This window comes from Aspergillus affinis (assembly GCF_023601865.1).
Source record: "Aspergillus affinis strain CMG 70 chromosome Unknown NODE_34_length_287566_cov_88_205910, whole genome shotgun sequence".
Classification (NCBI taxonomy): domain Eukaryota; kingdom Fungi; phylum Ascomycota; class Eurotiomycetes; order Eurotiales; family Aspergillaceae; genus Aspergillus; species Aspergillus affinis.
This window is the reverse complement of record NW_026515815.1, coordinates 55,939-74,794: the sequence shown is the minus strand read 5'-3', so window position 1 is coordinate 74,794 and position 18,856 is coordinate 55,939. Positions and strand designations below refer to the sequence as shown.

General features: G+C 50.7%; 7 protein-coding genes across 7 annotated transcripts; 4 read left to right on the top strand and 3 right to left on the bottom strand.

The window, feature by feature from the left end:
* Positions 1-139: 139 nt before the first annotated feature.
* Positions 140-2,285, top strand: KD926_006471 (LCCL domain-containing protein; the record flags this gene model as incomplete). The annotated part of the gene is made up of 2 exons (XM_053099459.1): positions 140-600; positions 677-2,285. The coding sequence occupies 2 exons, from the start codon at positions 140-142 to the stop codon at positions 2,283-2,285; spliced, it is 2,070 nt and encodes a 689-aa protein (XP_052956728.1).
* A 674-nt stretch (positions 2,286-2,959) lies between these two features.
* KD926_006470 (intradiol ring-cleavage dioxygenase) lies at positions 2,960-4,342 on the bottom strand (the record flags this gene model as incomplete). The annotated part of the gene is made up of 5 exons (XM_053099458.1): positions 2,960-3,402; positions 3,461-3,626; positions 3,689-3,831; positions 3,881-4,036; positions 4,093-4,342. 5 exons carry the CDS (start codon positions 4,340-4,342, stop codon positions 2,960-2,962), a joined length of 1,158 nt encoding a protein of 385 aa, XP_052956727.1.
* A 1,193-nt stretch (positions 4,343-5,535) lies between these two features.
* KD926_006469 (uncharacterized protein) lies at positions 5,536-7,533 on the top strand (the record flags this gene model as incomplete). Its single annotated transcript, XM_053099457.1, has 5 exons — positions 5,536-5,589; positions 5,657-5,754; positions 6,058-6,424; positions 6,477-7,225; positions 7,299-7,533. 5 exons carry the CDS (start codon positions 5,536-5,538, stop codon positions 7,531-7,533), a joined length of 1,503 nt encoding a protein of 500 aa, XP_052956726.1.
* A 296-nt stretch (positions 7,534-7,829) lies between these two features.
* KD926_006468 (chromatin-binding exonuclease XRN1) lies at positions 7,830-12,115 on the bottom strand (the record flags this gene model as incomplete). The annotated part of the gene is made up of 2 exons (XM_053099456.1): positions 7,830-10,348; positions 10,420-12,115. 2 exons carry the CDS (start codon positions 12,113-12,115, stop codon positions 7,830-7,832), a joined length of 4,215 nt encoding a protein of 1,404 aa, XP_052956725.1.
* A 664-nt stretch (positions 12,116-12,779) lies between these two features.
* On the top strand, positions 12,780-14,412 carry KD926_006467 (WD repeat RBAP46/RBAP48/MSI1 family protein; the record flags this gene model as incomplete). Its single annotated transcript, XM_053099455.1, has 6 exons — positions 12,780-12,798; positions 12,858-12,920; positions 12,985-13,090; positions 13,147-13,608; positions 13,675-14,160; positions 14,238-14,412. 6 exons carry the CDS (start codon positions 12,780-12,782, stop codon positions 14,410-14,412), a joined length of 1,311 nt encoding a protein of 436 aa, XP_052956724.1.
* A 237-nt stretch (positions 14,413-14,649) lies between these two features.
* KD926_006466 (threonine aldolase family protein) lies at positions 14,650-15,879 on the bottom strand (the record flags this gene model as incomplete). The annotated part of the gene is made up of 3 exons (XM_053099453.1): positions 14,650-14,726; positions 14,796-15,746; positions 15,807-15,879. The coding sequence occupies 3 exons, from the start codon at positions 15,877-15,879 to the stop codon at positions 14,650-14,652; spliced, it is 1,101 nt and encodes a 366-aa protein (XP_052956723.1).
* Positions 15,880-16,697: 818 nt separating this feature from the next.
* KD926_006465 (GTP cyclohydrolase I) lies at positions 16,698-17,890 on the top strand (the record flags this gene model as incomplete). Its single annotated transcript, XM_053099452.1, has 4 exons — positions 16,698-16,960; positions 17,020-17,153; positions 17,227-17,531; positions 17,588-17,890. The coding sequence occupies 4 exons, from the start codon at positions 16,698-16,700 to the stop codon at positions 17,888-17,890; spliced, it is 1,005 nt and encodes a 334-aa protein (XP_052956722.1).
* Positions 17,891-18,856: the final 966 nt, after the last annotated feature.

The window sequence follows — 18,856 nt, the reverse complement described above, 5'->3', positions numbered from 1 at the left end:
TTGTTCTTCCTTGCCCACCGTTCGTCCCCCACTCCCGCCCGTTGCCTATTTGGTCGCATTTGTTTCTTCGTCCTCGCCTTTCCGCTCGTCTATCGCTGGTCCGATTTCACGTCAAATTATTTCGTGACCAATTTCCAGCATGCTTGGTGAAGGCACCGAGGATGGTACCCGCGTTTATGTTGCTCCGTTGCTAGACGACGACGACGATCATCCCGACGCTCCCGATATCCTGCAGCCTCAAGATGAGGAGACCGGCGTCATCTACCTCCCCGTCTGGTTACGGGAATCGTCCAAGTCCTTTCACTGGAGTTGGGTCCCTCTTCCTATTCGAAAGGTCGCATGGGCCACGGCGACCTGGGTGAAGGGCCCCGACCCGCCCCATGACCTCCTGTTGAAGCCTTTGTTCCCTCGTATCCAAGAACTCCCGGTCCGGTACCTGGAACGCTTCTTCCCCAAGCGGGGACACAAGATCACCTTGCTTTTCTTGCTGTATTTTGTCTGGTTTCTGCCCTGGACTATCGTCCTCTTGCATGCGCGCTCGGCCGGTTATATAGAAGGCTATGGGCGTCCCCAGACCCTTTCGTGCTCGACAAGTTTTTGGTAGGCACCCGTCCTTGTCCTCGGGCTGGCCTGGCTCCCTTTGTGTTTATCCGCTCTAACTCGGATTCGATCGCAGGGATTTTGGAAACGAATGCGGACTGAATGGAAATGATTGCCGCCCATTTTCGGCATCGACAATTCCTTTCCGCTGTCCCGCGAACTGCCGGGACGCCAAGCTGTCGGAACCCCATACCGTCGGCAACCATACCTATAGTTACCGCGGCCTTGTAGTTGGTGGCCCGCAACCCGATTTCGATGAAACCCCCATCTACCGAGCCGACAGCTTCGTCTGTCAGGCGGCCATCCATGCCGGCGTCATCACCAATACTGTGGGGGGTTGCGGCGTGGTGCAGCTGGAGGGTGCGGCGCACTCATACCCTGCTTCTAAGCGCAACGGCATTCAGTCGGTCGGATTCCCTTCGACGTTCCCCAAGTCATTCAGCTTTGCGTCGCTGTCCTCGTCGCAGGAGACTTGCCCCAAAGATCCGCGGTGGCCTCTGCTCGGCATCACTATCGGGTCGCTGACTGTCCTGTGGCTCTTCTGCACTTCCCCGCCCGTGTTGTTCTTCAGCACGTTCGCCATGGTCTTCTGTCAGGTGGGATTGGTGTCCGACCCGCCATCATACCCCCAATTCGCCGATCTCGTCTCCAGCCTCCTTTCGCGACTGCTGCCGGCATCATTTGTGGCCTACGTGCTATTTAAATACTGCGCCCGTCCCTTGCTTACCCCGCTCTCCGAACCTGTGTACCAGATGACGAGGGCGTTCCTCTACCTGCCTCCCGTGTTCATTGGCGCCTTGAACAACTACACTTTCGCCAGGCTGATTCCCCTTGAACGTCTCACGCCTTATGACATCCAAAAACAGCCGGGGGCGAAGCTGGCCCTGGCCCTGGTGATCCCAACGGTGATTACCATTATTCTCAGCCAAGCCTGGAAGATTCGCCAGGGTGGTTTGATGCCGCATTATTTGAAGATCTATTGCACCATGGGCTTGATTCTCCTGATCCTACTTCCGTTGCCCGGCCTACGCCTGCGAATCCATCATTATATTCTCGCCATCCTTCTCATGCCCGGAACCGCCCTCCCCACACGCCCGTCGCTGATCTATCAAGGTCTGCTCCTCGGTCTTTTCATCAACGGTGTCGCCCGGTGGGGATTTGCCTCGATCATCGAGACACCGGCGGCTCTGGGCGAACAGCCCGGCGGATCCCACGGCTGGTGGGGAGGCACCTACCCCGATATTTCGAATAAAACTGTGGAGATCTCCCTGCCGGGTAGGGACTCGAGAGAAATGTACCACGGTAACGGCAACATCACCTTCCTCCTGTGGGAGCGCGAACGCATGGCCGACCTCGGCGTGGACGGCGTGTCCGTCTTGGTCAACGATGTGGAACGCTGGCGCGGATACCTGGACGAGGACAAGTACGGCGAGTTCACCTGGCACCGACACGGCCACAACGGTCTCGAACTCAAACACAGTCCCATGATCGAGAGCGACGACGAACCCGACTTGATAGACTCGACATCCATAGAAGCAGAAAGCGAAGCTACAGAGGACAAGAAACCCGAAGACCTCTTTTTCCGGTTCGCCTTCTTAAAAGGCGCGGATGCGGGCATATACAGCGGTGCCGGAGTTTGGTTAGAAGACGGAGAATGGATTTCACCTCCTCCGCCCAAGAATTAGACTTTTGGATTTGGATTTGTTTAAGCTATCTCGGGCTTGCTTTGGATCAATCTTTTGTGTTATCCTTAGGATCTTGCAGTCATCCTATATTCTTTTTGGGCTGTAGAATTGGACGTGGTTAGACCAGACAGATCAACAGATAAACACAGTATGCATTGGACAATACTCTACCTCTGAAGGGTGGTGCTGTGCTAGTTCATTAGGACTTCTGAATTGATTGATCAGCTTAGGCGTGTTGGGTATGATTTGGTTGATTGACTTGGTAGATGGCGTGGCGTTCACTTTTTTTCTTTGCTTCGTTGACCTTGAACTTCAACGATCATGATACCTCAATCTTTTAGATTTCTATCTTTATTTTTTATAGATGTTTTCATGGATACACATACCAGACATACTTATTCCCCCAAGAGGTCCTACCCGTTTAGATAGATGGAGATAAATCAGAAGACTCTTCGTCCACGAAGTTCTGCCTTTGGGGGGAAAAATATGAAAAAATAAAAATAAAAATAAAAGACCAAAAAAGAAAACCAACTCGGTCAGGCACACTAGAGGATAAATAAAGAAAATCAATATTTTAGACAGGCACAGCTTCAGCTGCCACCAAGAATATCTATGCCCTGGGGCAGAATGCAAAGTCAAACACTATACGTACAAAGACCCCCTAGAAACTCGCTCTAAGCAGAAGTACTAGACGAAGCCACAGCACTAGAAGTAGGGCCCATGTTTCCAATATCACCCATACCAGCCATGTTCATCTCAAAGTCATCGTTCACTTCACCGCCATCTTTAGTCCAGTAGCCCTCCGGAGAGAGGCTATCATCGCGCTTGGAGTTAACCCCAATGGAAATCCAAGCAAAGATTCCGTCCGAGGCCTTGTCACCCAAGTAAACATACTCCATAAAAGGATCCACATTATCAGTCTCGGCTTCCAAGATACTATCCTCTGAGTTCGTGGTCAACTCCTGGGTATTGGACGAGTATGGCTCGTATTCTTCGACGGCGCTGATCAGATCCTGGTCCAAGAAGATTTGGCCCACATGAGACGAGTGCCCGTCGTAGATACCGGCAATGGTACCGTTGGGGAGGATTTTGGTTTCGTTCGCTGGGTGGGTGACCACTAGAGATAATTATTAGTATTTTGTTGATTATATAGGAGATATGGTAATTTTTCTTACCGTGCATGTGGATAGCACGACCGGTATAGTGACCAGGGAAGATGGATTCAAATCGGACAACACCATCATTTCCGCTCTTCTGGACACCACGAAGGAAAGTGGTGTTCAAGTTAGTAGTATCATTTTGGTTACCGTTGCCATTCGCGACAACACCAGAGTAAACTCCCTATAAGAGGAACTTGTAAATATCCACGAGAAATGATAGCGCAGCCTTAGGGTTTGACTTACGGTAGCATTGCAGTGCCAGATATCAGTATAGATGTGAGGCAGAGGCTGGCAGGTATTGGTGTCAATCAGCTGAATATCCATGTAAAGCGGAATGCCAGCCTGATCTTCCGCAATATTCTCGCGGATGAGCTCGCCAGCAATGTCTGGAAAAGGTCAGAGTAGAATTTCTAGAATTTTCTTCGGAATTCTCACAGTAAGGTCCTTGAGTAACCTCGGGCTGAACAATACAGGTTCCCTCGGAGCCGAACAAAACCCGCGGATCAGTGGATGGATCAACATGAGTCAAGTTAGAATGGTGGGTAGTTGCCAAGGTAGAGTCCAAATCGCGGGCCTTCAGGTATCCCGGACCTAGAAGTTTGAGTCAGATTGCAATCTTTTCCACCAAGGAGACGGATCACACTCACTAGTAGTAAGACCGCGCTTGCGTCGCAATTCTTCCACAGCGGCGTGACGACGTGCAACGTTAGGGTTCTCGACACCGCGCTTTTCGAAGTTGGAGGCACATTGGGAAAGACTACGGGACTGGACAGGAACACTTTTCAGGTATGCAGCGCGTTCGGCAGCTTCAGCCTTGACATCATGTCCAGGATGAGCGAGTCCGAAGCTGGCGAGACCAGCAAGGGCAAGTGTGAAAGGTGAAGTCAAATGAACCATTCTGCGAGATAATGACCAAGTCTGGGAAGTCTGGGAGAATTGAATGAGGATTGCTGTGGGAAAGACTTGTAGGTATACATCGAGCTGATATTTATACCATGTCTTCACAGATTCATCGCCCAAAAGTCGTGGAATCAAGGTCAGGGTCATTACCAAGAAGGAAAGGTGACGAATTGAGCAATTCCAATTCGTGGATACGTTTCATCACCCCTCGTGTGGGGGACATGGAACCGCTTCGAGGCCTTTTTTGGATGCGATGTTCGTAATCTTGCAGCATTAGCAGGAGGAAATGCGGGCGTATACCGGTAGGTACCCGCCGCTACTAGAAGAAGATCCCCAAATCAACTTGGATAGCTGCGAACGTTGCGTGTGTAAACGGTGTACTATGCGGAACCAGACCGTGTGCCAAGACTGTTGCCTTCTGCTATAAGCTTATGAAGAAAGGATCTACGCGATGAAACTGAGACTTCCGCAGCAAAGCCTTTTTGTGGTCCGTCTTAGTAACTCCTAGTTGGCTAACTTACTTAGTAGATGAATGACTATTACTACCTTAAAGTTTGTTTGGTCCTTGTTCTCAAAGAGCGGCTCCTCTGTCAACACTCCTTGGCTGCTTAGAAGTAAGATTTGCTTTTTAGATATTCGTTGACATTGGTGCGGTCTATGTAAAGCCTTCTCCTCTTCTCTCGTTCTCAATTTCTTCAATTATAGGTCTATTTGTGATATTCCTCTATTACGTTATTTCATCGTTCCAAAGGGGCTGTACGAGGGTTTCAGAAGAATCCATAGATGCCTAAAAGTTTCTCGCTCTCCACCCCTTCAACTATTGGCAGGCAAAATAGATATCATGTAATCATAATCTTCAAAGAAGTTGACTCTCGCGCGAAGAGCTCCAGGAATCTCAGCAGAACCGAGATATACTTCAAAGCCGGGGTAAGGCGGGTCTCGGTAGATCATCTCCCGTATCCAGTTTAGTCTTCGGTCAGAATTTGCCCGATTACCTCATCATCTACTTACCCAAGTCCTCAGAGACCGGTAGCGTTCACCTGTTGCCCACTTCTCAGGGCCTAATCTCCTTGCCGGCCCAGAAAACGCACCATTCGTGCAGTGAAGTCTACTCAGTGTACACCATACGTAAAGCAGTGGGGTACTTTTAGAGGACCGGCCGTGGGACGCTGGCCAACCACGTCGGGACAATGAGCGATATCACCAAGACGCGGATTGCCTGCAATCTCTGCCGCCGTCAGAAGGTAGGAAGTGTCCACGCCTTCAACTATATTACCGCTATTTGTAAGCTCCTAACTAACGGTTTCTCAGATCCGCTGCGATAAGGCCCAGCCTGCATGTGAAAACTGCCGTGACGCTGGCGTCGAGTGCGTTTTCACTCCACTTCCACGTCGGAAAAAGGCTCGCGAGTGAGATGAAACATCATTTTCTATATGATAAAAGTCGCTGTCTATTAACAAAAAAAAAAAAAATAGGCAACTTGAAGAGAATTTAGTCTATACACGACATCTAGAGGAATCATTACGTTCATTACACCAGAATCATGCTTTTCCCTCTCCGATACCCGGTCTATTCGATCCATCGGGATTTGAAACCTCATTAACAGCATTTCTATGGCATCTTCAATTTTGTACCCCCGGGGTCACTCTGAATGCTCAACTAGCTTCGATATTTGATTTCAACGACTTTGCCCGCCAAATCACATCATCTAGGCTACCAGGAGGGGAGACGCGAAGTATCAATCTTGCTTTACCACAGTGGCCAACTCGCTACGTAGTCGAGCAAGTAATTGGCCACTTCACCAACAGTCAGCTGTACACCATTTTCCCTATAGTCAACATTGAGAGCTTGACGTCTCTTCTCAACGCCAATTCTCTTGATCCTGGCGTGGGAATGATGAACCCAGCGGATAGGGCATGTCTAGTAGCGTTCACGGCATTTATCACTCATATTGAGCACCACGAACTTGCTTTCTTACACGCTAACTCCGATTCCTATCTGCAAGCCGCACTCTCTTTAGTTCCACAACTGATCATGGAACACACCAATACTCGTGCCCTAGAGGCTCTTCTCATCATGGTCGGTCGACTCATGATCTAGGACTTCCCTGGCGTGCACTAACATTATGTAGGCACTCTATATCGCTCCTCTCGGCCAGCCACAGACAGCCCAGCTTCTTCTCTCCATGGCGATACGGATCCTCTACAATCTAGGGGGCCATACCATCCAAGGCCCGCTCGACTCCTTATCTCCCAGTGTCAGGCGTCATCATGAGCATTTAAGACACTTATTCTGGATGTGCTATTCAATAGACACGGAAATGTCTCTTCGAAAATGCCAAGCCCCTCTCATCAACGACGCTGACTGCAATCTCGAACTCCCTGCAGCATACAGATCTACGCCATCTCCGCGACCACCCTTCACAGATCCCCAGCAGAGTTTCCCTGAGGTTGTCTTCAACTCAGATCTCCGGATGGTAATGTTCAAATCAAAAGTTTACCGGCAGCTTTACTCTCGACCCAGCTTGGAAGCCTCCGTGGCCACACGGCTTCGTCTTATCCGAGAACTAGACCACGAGCTTCATGAACTCAAGGCTCTACTTCCTCATTCCCACCCGGAAACTCCTTCCGAGACAAGCTCCGGCCTCTCAGATACCGGTCTCTCAGATGCTTCTGCTCGCGGTCACAATATTCGATCGGTTATGGTCAACTTGGAATATTACCACTGCTTGACCAAGATCCACGGTGCCAGTCTTGTCGGTCACGACGTAACCGAGGAATCATCCGCTCCTTCAAGTCTGGAGTTATGTTACCAGGCTGCTCGTTCAACTCTTTTATATCTGAGTCGGATGCCAGAGCTTATCAGTGAAGAAACCTTCTGGTTCGTTTCTCCTACGCTCTCTATTTTTTCATTAGTGATACCCATACCCCATTCCCTAACATCTGATGATCAGGATATCCGCCCAATTCCTCCTAACAGCCGTACTGGCTCTGCACTACCGCCTTATCACACGCCGCCATGATACTTCCCATCCTCCACATGAAGACCTATCTATTTTGAGAAACATGCTGGATGTCTTCGTCCAGCTGAAGAACAACAACATTGCCTCCTCCCCACGTCCCTTTGAACCATTCATAATCACGGAAGCTTTTATTCGCTACCTGATTAACCTTTCATGTTCGCCATAAGTGGTTTTAAAGTGTCAGAAAGGAGAATAAATATTGATATAGCTTCAATATACTATATTCATTCGATTATTTTATTTACTTTTTTTATCTTGTTTAGTCTTGATTTAGTGATCTGCCCACGGTGTTTAAGGCATGCTCAGGTCAACTGAGTGTGCGAAGATCGGCGAGTGATGAGCACTAAAACAGGAAGAAGGGAAGTGGCCGAGTTGAGCTGGGTAGAAAAACCGATACATGTCACATCCGCTACAATACCATGCCCCTATTCATGTACACTTGTGATTTGACCTCCTCTTTCTTCATGAGCCTTGTCCGACGACAGCCGCAGCACCTCTTCCGCGTCCTCGGTTTCCAGCTCCTCGCTCCGATCCTCCTCTTCCACGTCCACGTCCACTACGACCACCTCCTCTCGGGGGTGGCACCTGCGAATAGTTCTGAGGCCGGAAGTTCGGGTTGTTTTTCACGATGCCAGCTTCCGGGTCAGTATCTACCTGGCTGTATCCTCCCCGTCCGCGATTCGCTCCTCCACGGTTGCCGCGGCCGCCGTTGGATCCGCCGCGACCTCGGCCTCCGCGGTTCGAGCCGTCCACTTCGACAACATGAGGCCGGAAAGGTAGGCTGGTCTGCACGCCCACTCCGTTGGAGGCGCCACGTCCGCCGCGTCCGCGACCATTACCTAGTCCCGAGACAGCACCGCGGTAGGAGTGGCTCAATGGCGCGGGCGCCGGGGCCTCTTTCAAAGGTGCCCCAACCCTAGAAGCACCTCCAACCGTCAAAGGCGTCGGTTGGGTTTGCTGCTGCTGGTTGGAAGCCGCACGAGTGTTCGCAAGCAGTTGTCGGTACGAGATGTTCAAGACCGAGGAGGCCAGCACGGTTTGACCGCGGAAAGGAGAGCAGCGATCACCCAGAGTGGTGCCACTCATGAAAGACACATCGAAAACAACGTCGAGCAGAACGGCTCGCGATGTCCTTGTGAGTCCGACAACCGTGCCTCGCGTGGCGATAGGCACCTTGCCGGAGTCCTGGGCGTAAACTACCCGATCGCCTAGCTTGAACGTCTGGCTGCCCAGGCGTTGCTCGACGTCAGAGGGGCGAAGGAGAGCGCTCCGGGGAACACCCTTGAGCTTCTTGACCGACATCTGAGCTTGGGAGACGCCGATCTGGTCCGCATCCTGCTCGATCAGCCTCACGATGTCCGAATCAAGCTGTTCGGCTTCCAAAGGCACTCGCTCGAAGTTCTTAGCTTCCATCGATTTGAGCCAGTCGCGGATCTCCTTCATTCTCACAAGAGCAAGCTCTTCGGGGTAGAAATCAGTGGGCTTGTACCGGTCGTTTTGCGGGTTGCGTTGGATCCCCGCGATAAACTCGGGGAAGTTGATCATGTACTGCTGGAGCAATTCGACCGCTTTGGGGCTGAACTCCCAACCAGATTCGCCCCGTCGGGAGTATCCAAGGACCTTCTGCTTGCGCGCTTCAAACTTCAAGTTGAGACCGAGATTCACCCGCTGCCCTTCGATATCCACCGAGAAGGAAGAGGTGATCTTGGCCAACACCAAGGGGTTCAAACGAAGGTTGCGGGCAATGGCGTACGACGGCATGTAAGGGCAGAGCCTCTCGGCATCCCTAGCGCGCTCCCGTCCAAATTCCGGATCCCGGCCCTTCACGGATGCGAGCAATCCATTCACCTTCCCCTGCTCGTGTCCGGTCACATGGACTGGTCGTCCGTAATTGAAGTCTCCCAAGAAGAATGCTCGAGATCCTTCAGGGAATTCCTGCTCAATAGGTAGAGCTTCCCGTTCAATGAAGCGTTCGTCGGGGTTCGTGACATCGTCGACGATCATCTGGAGCGCATAGTCCGTCTCCTGGCCCGGGATGTCCGCAAATTCCTTGATAGTGGACCCTTCGTCGGTTTTGATCAGACCCTTAAGTGGTTGCACATGCACCATGACTTCAACGGGGCCGATGATGGTGCCAAGCCCTCGGCTGTAGCTTCCTTCGATCTTTTCTGCCTTCTTCTTCCACTGGTTGATCTGAACATCGGTATGATGAATAGAGGCAACGTGCTGCTCACCCTCGGGTAAGATGTAATCAAACAGCTCATCCGAAACACGAACAACATATGCTTCCTGCAAGAATGGGTAGTTGACGTAGACTCGCTTTCCGAGCTTGCTCTTGGCAAGCTCGGTATTCGAGCGGCTTCCGGGGTCAAGAATCGTGATGACCATGCTTTCGTTGCGGCTTTCCTGTTGGAAAACGCACACTCCGTGGAAGCCCAATTGGCCAACATGGGGCAAGTACTTCAAACTCGGGAAGCCTGCCAATGCCGCGGATCCAAGATGTACTCCATCCATCAATCCAATGTACGGCTCCAGGCCGTCCATGGTAGGCAGATCAAAAATGTTCTGGATACAATGGCAGCTAGGAATATCGGGGAAGATGCCCGGAAGCGACGAGGGATAAGCGTATTGCACATCTGGCGAGTAGGTGAACTTCAGACTGGTCCCGAATCCATTGCGAGATTTTTCTTCCGGGGTTAGTAGATGTTCCTTCGTTTTCAGCGCGTCCAACAGGCGGTCTTGATCAATGAATGGAATCTTGACGACAGCTTCCCACTCCATCTTTTTACCGTTCATGTCCAGCTCAAAGTCACGCGGATAGAAGTCAATGATTGGCGAATCCTCCGACGTCATCAATTCCCAATACGCCTTCGGCACGGTCTTCTTACTCCGGTCAGGCAAAACACCCATAAGCTGCTCATAAGGCTTGAAGGGTCGACCAAGCTTGAAGTTCGTATCTGCCTTCAGTCCCTTTTTCACGTCTGGAACAGGTCAGCATTTGCATCTTCAGTGAAAAGTTTGGTTGGGAAAATAAAAGAGGATGAAAACCCACCAGAGATCATTGGGGCATAGTGATATCCGAAGAACCACGGCCAGGACGCAATTCCCCTGTAGTAATAGTATAGAACCCATTGTAAACCTTGAACATAGTTCTCCGTAAGTTTTCGCATTTCTTCATGATTCTCCAGACCCCATCCAAACTTCGTCACGTAGTATTTGTCTTTCCATTCCTGGAACTTCTCTTCGTACTTCTTCTCGGCTGCTTGCTGAGCTTCCTCAGGGGACAGCTCCTGCACCTTGGCATTATCATACTTGCGAATGATACGCTGAACGGCCATCGAGGCCTCCTCATCTTCATCTTCGCTGTCATCATCATCTTTGGCGGGTAGCTGCACCCTAATGAACCGTTCTCCATGATCATCCGAGATGGTGGTCCACGGGAGCCGCAGGTCATCTGCAAGCTGCTCAATAAACTTGCGGTCGCGGGCAGGGAGAGTAGGAGGGAAGTCAAGCGGTTTCGTATCTGCTGCCTTTTCAGGTCGGTTCAGAACATACTTCTTGACATCCTTGAAAAGATTCTTCTGGGCCGGTGTGATGGCAAGGCCCTTGGGTTTCGCCCCAAGTTCGGCGTTGTCCTCGGCACCATTCTTCTTGGCCCGAATCCATTGCGCATCCGAGAATTCGGCCTCGAAAAAGCGAAATTCCACATCGCTCAGGCCATCCAGAAGCAACCCCAGTCGTTCCATGTTAATCACACCTCCTTCGTTGATGTAGCCACCCATTTTGGGCAAAATCTCTTTGTACATCTTGAACATCAGTGCCAATGCGCCCTCATTAATATGCAAATTAGGCAGGTTAGGAAGGAAATCATTTCCCACAAAGAAAGCCATCAGTATGAAATCGTCGATGACTCGTTCCATATCAAAAGGGAAAGCCAAAGCACCCTCTTTCTCCAGCTCTTGAAACTCTAGCTCCAAATATTCTCGGACCATAGATAAATGTAACAAAAAGAAATTTTGATGTTCCAACTCCTTGGACTTTTTCTGGACCTGACGTCCAAAAGTGACCTCCTCACGGAGCAGGCAAAAATGGGGGTCGTGACTCAGAAGACCCAACATGATGAGGTCCGCATCGAGGCCGTAAAGACAGTGGCGAACATTCGGGTCATAACCGGGCTGTGCTTTCGCATGCCGGATGTATTCCATGATCTTGTGTTCTCCTTCTCCTGGTGTTTCATGACCTGAAAGCACAATCTCAACACCTTGCCAATCTTTGTCTTCCGAGATCTTCTTGCTGATGAAATATTTCAATTGTTCGGTCAATTTCGCCATGAACTCGGTTCCCGGTGTAATACAGTTACTATCAAACGGGTCCTCCTTAGGCATCTCAATGCCCTGGCTGATGGCCTTGTCCTTCGCTACCTCAGCGTCCAGCGCAGTCCGGAATCGTCTTGCGCGTTGTTGGTTCATTTTGGCACGGGGAGCGACACCGTCCACCGCCATGAAAAAGAGCTTTTTCGGTTTGATCTTTCCGTACAAATGCTCGATGTAATTGAAAATCGCAATGAACATTTTATCTTCCGTCATGCGGAAAGTCGGAGAATCGCTGTCTTTGTGTGTACAATTGTGAATAATACCGTTCATGTCAAGGTACAAATTGTCGAACTCGGGTATCCGGTTCTCTGCGATCAGGGTCGAGATGGACGGATACCGCTCGCTCAGCCATCGGAAGAATTTAGGAACACCCATGGTGATTGGAGAGTAGGAAAAGAAATTATTCAAGCAGCGGATGCGTCGTTCGTCGTAGCGATGGTCGTCGAAGTCGTCAGAATCCTAGTAATGAAGAACCCAAGCTCCGAAGGCAAGATAGGTAGGTAGTGATGCGGACGTGGGCTGAAGGGAATGACTGCAAAATGCTCAAAGTACAGTCCCAAGCGGAACACGAAAGGAAAGGAAACAATCCAATTAAGAATAGGAAACCCTAAACGGAAGGCGACAAGGCCTAGTAAACTTGTGAGGGAACAGTGAAGAGAAAGAAAGAGGTTCAGGTGAGGTCAGCGGAGTGACTCGAGGTTCTTCCCGGTTCTGACTAAGTCCAATTAGCTCTGACGCTCTGACAGCCTGAGGCCGCCGGGTCCAGTGACGCTGCCAAGCCTGTTTGGCCCGAAGAGTACTAGCCCGTCGTGGGCGGTCATTAACGCGCTGCCGGCAGGAAAGTCGCGTTTCTGAGCAGAGCTCGACCGCAGCTCCAAGTCCTGCCACCCTTTACGTTGACCTCGGCGCTACTCTCACAGACCCCTACTGTAACACTCCCGGTGTTACTTACTTATCGCTCCTGATCTAAAATTTTCAGCTGCCGAACTATTCTACCTTGACTTCGGTCCCTTCAATCAGCAACTTCCCCCAGAGAATCATGGAGCCCTACGAGGATGGTGCGATCCCCGATATCGTCTGTCGCGCGAATATTCAGCTCACCTTTCTTTTGCCCTAGGTTTCATTGAGGAGCAGGAAGAGCAGGAGGAGGAGCGTACTGAGGAGAAGATCATCAACGAAGGTATTTTGCCCTGGTCTACCCTATCTCAGATCGAATGTGGATGCTAAGAAGTTTTCAAATCCAGAATACAAAACGTGGAAGAAGAATGCGCCGTTCTTGTATGACATGATTCTCAGCACAGCTCTGGAGTGGCCCACTCTCACGACACAATGGCTACCCGACAAGCAAGAGTATGCGCTCTTCCCTTGCCTTTTACATATCGCCCTCAAGTCTGACATGAACCCAGGGTGCCCGATAAACCGTATTCGACGCACCGTCTGTTGATCGGTACACATACGTCGAGCGACGCGCAGAACTACCTGCAAGTTGCTCACGTGCAGCTTCCTAACCCGACCACTCCCAACCCAGATGACTACGATGAGGAGCGCGGAGAAATCGGTGGCTATGGTGGCAGCTCCAAGAAAGCGCCTATGGAAATTAAGTTCAACATTGTCCAAAAGATTGACCACAAGGGCGAGGTCAACAAAGCTCGGTATCAACCACAAAACCCCAATGTGATCGCCACGATGTGTACGGACGGGAGAGTCATGATCTGGGATCGTTCAAAGCATCCCAGTTTGCCCACCGGGACCGTGAACCCCCAGATGGAACTTCTGGGACACACCAAAGAGGGTTTCGGTCTCAGCTGGAGCCCTCATGCTACAGGACACCTCGTCACGGGTAGTGAAGACAAGACTGTCCGACTTTGGTAAGTCCTAAAGAAGCCCCCAATTGCTGTAGCCTCTGAGAACCCGATATTGACCATTATCAAAAGGGACTTGACGACGTTCACTAAGGGCAACAAGGCCCTCAAGCCTACTCGCACTTACACGCACCATTCCTCGATTGTCAACGACGTTCAGTATCATCCCCTGCACTCCTCGCTCATCGGAACAGTATCCGACGATATTACCCTTCAAATTCTCGACATCCGAGAGGCAGAGACGACTCGGGCGGCCGCGTCGGCCGAGGGTCAGCACCGCGATGCGATCAATGCCGTCGCTTTCAACCCCGCTGCGGAAACGGTTCTTGCGACTGGTTCGGCGGATAAAACGATCGGTCTTTGGGATCTCCGTAACCTCAAGACCAAGCTTCACGCACTTGAATGCCACAACGACTCGGTCACTTCGATCTCTTGGCATCCGTTCGAGGAGGCCGTTCTGGCCAGTGCCAGCTACGACCGGAAGATCATGTTCTGGGATCTGAGCCGAGCGGGCGAGGAGCAAACTCCTGACGATGCCCAGGATGGACCACCCGAGCTGTATGTGACCTGGATTATCCTATTTCTCGATCAGTTTCAGGACCTTTGAGTAGATCGCTAACTCAATTTCTTCACAGGCTCTTCATGCATGGTGGACACACCAACCGGATCTCCGACTTCAGCTGGAACCTCAACGACCCATGGGTTCTTTGCTCCGCCGCCGAAGACAATCTGTTACAGGTCTGGAAGGTTGCTGATGCCATTGTTGGCAAAGATCTGGAAGACGTTCCGACTGAGGAGATTGAGCCTTGATTGATTGATGCTCATATTGTGAAAAGAAGGTTTTGATACCTATCGGCTTGAGGTCTTTTGTATTAATTTGTTACAAACTTATTGCGATGAGTGTTAAAAAATTAAAATTTTTGAACGAGAACTTGCTCTCGCATCTTGTATTTCTGGTCAATCCTATGTTTAAAATAGTCTATCAGCGTTAATTCACTTAACAGCAAGGTCCATTTTCATAAAACCCATGTCAGGTAGCAGACAGTCTTATAGTTTGGAGAGTTTGCGGTTCAGCGCGAGATCAAAGACTTTCTCAAGCCGACGCAGCGTCTCGTCAGATATTTCTGTCATTTATTAGCACGCAGTGTGAGAAGGACTACTTCCTGTGTCATTGGGTTAATCAGAGGACTTACGGTGATGCACCACTATCCTCGTTTCAGACAACCTCAGGCCTTTCTGCTTTCCGATATCAGCCAAATCCGTCGGCTGGAGTCCTGCCGCTTTGATATCAACCCACACCATATTGGTGTGAACTGGATACAGCAGTTTGCCGCCCCTGCTCGTCCACATATCTGCTATTTTCTGAGCCTTAACATGGACATTCCTCAACTTGTCGCCGCCATTGGGCTCTGGTCCGAAAACTTCCTCTACGGCAACCCTGGCTGCCGCCGAGATAATTCCTGCCTGCCGGATTCCTCCGCCAATTGATTTGCGGAACCATCGCGCCTTGTCAATAAAACGGGTTGGTCCCACAAGAATGCTACCAATCGGCGCACCTAAGCCTTTTGAGAAACAAAGGCTCACACTGTCAAAGAGGCTGGTGTACTCGACCAGCGTCCCAGCTCCTGACACAACCGCATCCCAGAGCCTTGCTCCGTCAAGGTGGACTTTCATACCATGAGCATGGGCCCATTCGACAATCCGCCGAGTCTCTCCGAGGGGCATGACAAGCCCATGGATGGTGTTTTCCAAACTGATAAGCCTAGTCGGACAGCGATGGATATTATCTCCCAAGATAGCATGCTCCTGGATCTCTTCCAGGGTAATGTACATGCCATTCCTAGGTTTAATTCCATAGACAGTTGCCCCGGTCCAGGCACTGACCCCTCCAGCTTCCGATCGAAGAATATGCGCTCGATCATCGCAAAGGACCGAATACGGGGCTTCGGTCAAGTGGCTTCGAATAGCCACTTGGTTGCCCATGGTCCCGGACATCACCAATAGCGCACTTTCATGGCCCGTGCGCCCGGCGATATACTCTTGAAGCGAGTTGGTTGTGATGTCTTCGCGGAAAACATCGTCGGATAGCGTCGATTGGGCAATCGCGTTCAGCATGAGCAACGTCGGCTTGGTGATTGTGTCACCTATAGATCTCGGTTAGATGCGAGTGCCCTGCAGCGCTCATGTGGCTGTCCGACGCTCACTTCTAAGATCAAACTCCGCCGTTCCTGATCCCTGCCAGTGATTTGAGTCAGTCTTAGTTCGAATGGGTGACATTTCAGTTTTGTAGGTTGGTTGAATGAAGGATGCTCGATAGATTCAGGTCGACAGATGAGATCCAGTTGGGTATATATATCAGGAGAATGCAGTGACTAAGGGAACGAAGACTGAGGTCGTCGAATCAAGGGCTGTGAGCTGTCGGATGCATCGGTCCTTTCCCGACCTAATAACCTTAGGCCAGCCCATTCTGCCGGCGAGATCAAGACTCGCCGACCGTTCTGCAGCAAGCACTCGCATAATGTGATCCTCGTTGCACCTGATACCGATCTGCCTTGATAAGGGTCTCTATACTGATATGGGCCAGAACCAACGATTTGAGGACTGCTCGCTATGGGATATCTACCTGTGAGTCTTCTCATAGCAAGAATCATTATGCGATCGAGACTACTCAAGTCGATTCACAGGGATTTCCATTATTCTCCTGGACTTGTCTTCCTGCAGCTTAACGGCAATAACGTGATAGCTGCTGACTCAGCACCCCGCCGACAAGCCCCAACGGCCAGACACCGCCGATTGGTTGATTTGCGGGCGGTGAGACATAAGCTCCGAATCGGCGTGGGCGGGGACCAATAGGCGGCGATGCTGATAACCTCAGGCTCCCAGGCTCTCGTCGGTGACTTTTTTTTTTCTTTCTAGAATATCATCCTTACTTTTTTTTTTATCGCTCATCTGATGATTATGTCTCGTACACTGTGATTAACCCTTTCTTAAATTGATCGCATTTCTGCTCTCATCAAACCCTTGTTCCAATAACCACATCCTTCCAGCCTTCCGTCTCGAATTCCCATTTCCTCTCTTCTTTCTACGCCCCCACCATGGGTTCTGGATCCCCTCCCCCCACGGGCCCCAAGCCGAAATCTGCGATTCCCTCCCGTCTGTTGAACGGCAGATCTCCTCTTCAACCTTCTCTTCGTTCCCGGGATGCTCGCGAGCGTGAAAGCCTGAATTCCTCCATCATGTCCTCTTTTGCCCCTCGCGTCCCGGTTGAGTTTGACTCGCCCGAGTCCAGCGCAACGCATCCCGGTGGTGAGTCAGCGGACCGTTCTGATGCCCGGGTCGGCAGACCGGCTGCGGCGAAGTAAGCTGTTCCTGCGCGAATGCTCTTGAATGAACCATGTGCTGACCTGGAGGGAATAGCAGAGCGGTCCTGAACGATCCTGCTCGCGACCCTAGAGACGAAGCCGGTCCGTTGTCCCCGCCTGTCGCGAGCCGTCCGGACAGCCCTTACACGCAATTCCCTCCGATTGATTTCGACGGACTGAGCTGGCCTTGTAAGTGACTGATGGTCGATCCAACCCACGGCGGTTGCTGTTCCCCTTGTCTAATTCGGCGTTTTCCGAACAGGCCCCGGCACGAGAGCGCGGTTGGAGTCTACCCCGGAACAAGAGGAAGAACGAGTTCGGAAACTGGCAGGTGCCGTGAAGACAATCCTGGAATGCGTGGGAGAGGACCCCGACAGAGAGGGGTTGCGCGAAACCCCCGAAAGATATGCCAAGGCGATGCTGTTCTTCACTAAAGGTTACGAAGAGAATGTGCGAGACCTTGTGAACGGCGCTGTGTTCCATGAGGACCACGACGAGTTGGTTATCGTCAAGGATATCGAAGTCTTCTCCCTATGTGAACACCACATGGTCCCGTTTACCGGAAAGGTAAGAACAATCCCGCCGGAATTCGGGAATGTCTCATTAATCACATTTCTGGGCAGATGCATATCGGTTATATCCCTGATCGTCGGGTGCTGGGGCTCTCCAAGCTGGCTCGCCTCGCAGAGATGTTCTCGCGACGACTTCAGGTGCAAGAGCGACTGACAAAACAGGTCGCTCTGGCCATCTCGGAGGTCCTCAAGCCGCTTGGTGTCGGTGTTGTGATGGAATCGTCGCATCTCTGCATGGTGATGCGTGGTGTCCAGAAGACGAGCAGTACAACCACCACAAGCTGCATGCTTGGATGCATGCGGTCGAGCGCAAAGACTCGCGAAGAGTTTTTGACTCTCCTTCACCGGAGATAAATCTTCTGCGCTTCACTCTGTCTGCGATAAAACACTTGTTACCCCGTTTTAACATTGGTTGGTATTAATGAGTTTCACGGAGTTCTGGCGGTTCACCTTTCAACAGGTTTCTTGGGTTTGGCATTTTGTTTCATCTTACGCCATGTGCTTGGAATATTTTTTTGTCGGTCTTGTTTACTACGCATCTTCTTATTCTTATATTTAAAGACTCCCCATACAGAGCTCTGATTTTGCATGACACTTTTGGTTGGGGGGCCTTGATCCCCTATCTTTGGAATGACGACGATCAATAGAATTCTTCAACAACTATATCACGGGTGATTCAACACCTGATTACCCAGCATGACCTTGTGGCCAACCTTGGTTCTTAAGTCTAATTCTCTTTAACTAGAAAGACATTGTTATAGCTGGACAATTAGACCACCAATTCAACTTTTTGGCACGCAGATTGACTTGGGTCAGTAGTCTGTCAAGACGAAGAAGAAAAAGAAAAGACAAGACAAGTGAAAAGCAAACCGTAGATAGCCTGGAGACCCCAATGGTGAGTGGCCATCGCCATGCTCACCAGCAAATCATGGGGCACCTGACCTACTACTGGGACAACAATATGTTTGTGATAACAACAATGCAACCAGAAGGGGGATTCCTGCTAGTGCTTGTCGACTTCACCAATGACATAAGTGTCCATACTGCCTGCTACCTGCTACCTACTCCCACCCAGACTTCTTCCAGACTCAAAAGGACTTCTCCAGGAATTTCTTTCACCCTCCTCCTATAAATAAGTGTTACTTCTCTTTCAACCACGACACTCCCACACCCACTCACCTCTCTACCCAAACACCACCAACTCTTACCTTTGACTTGCAGCCATTTGGCCTTCAGTCAACTCACCTGCTCAGCTGTCCTCGTACGAATATCTTCTCTTACGTACGAGAATCGCGAAGGATCCTCTTTCTCACCTCTCTT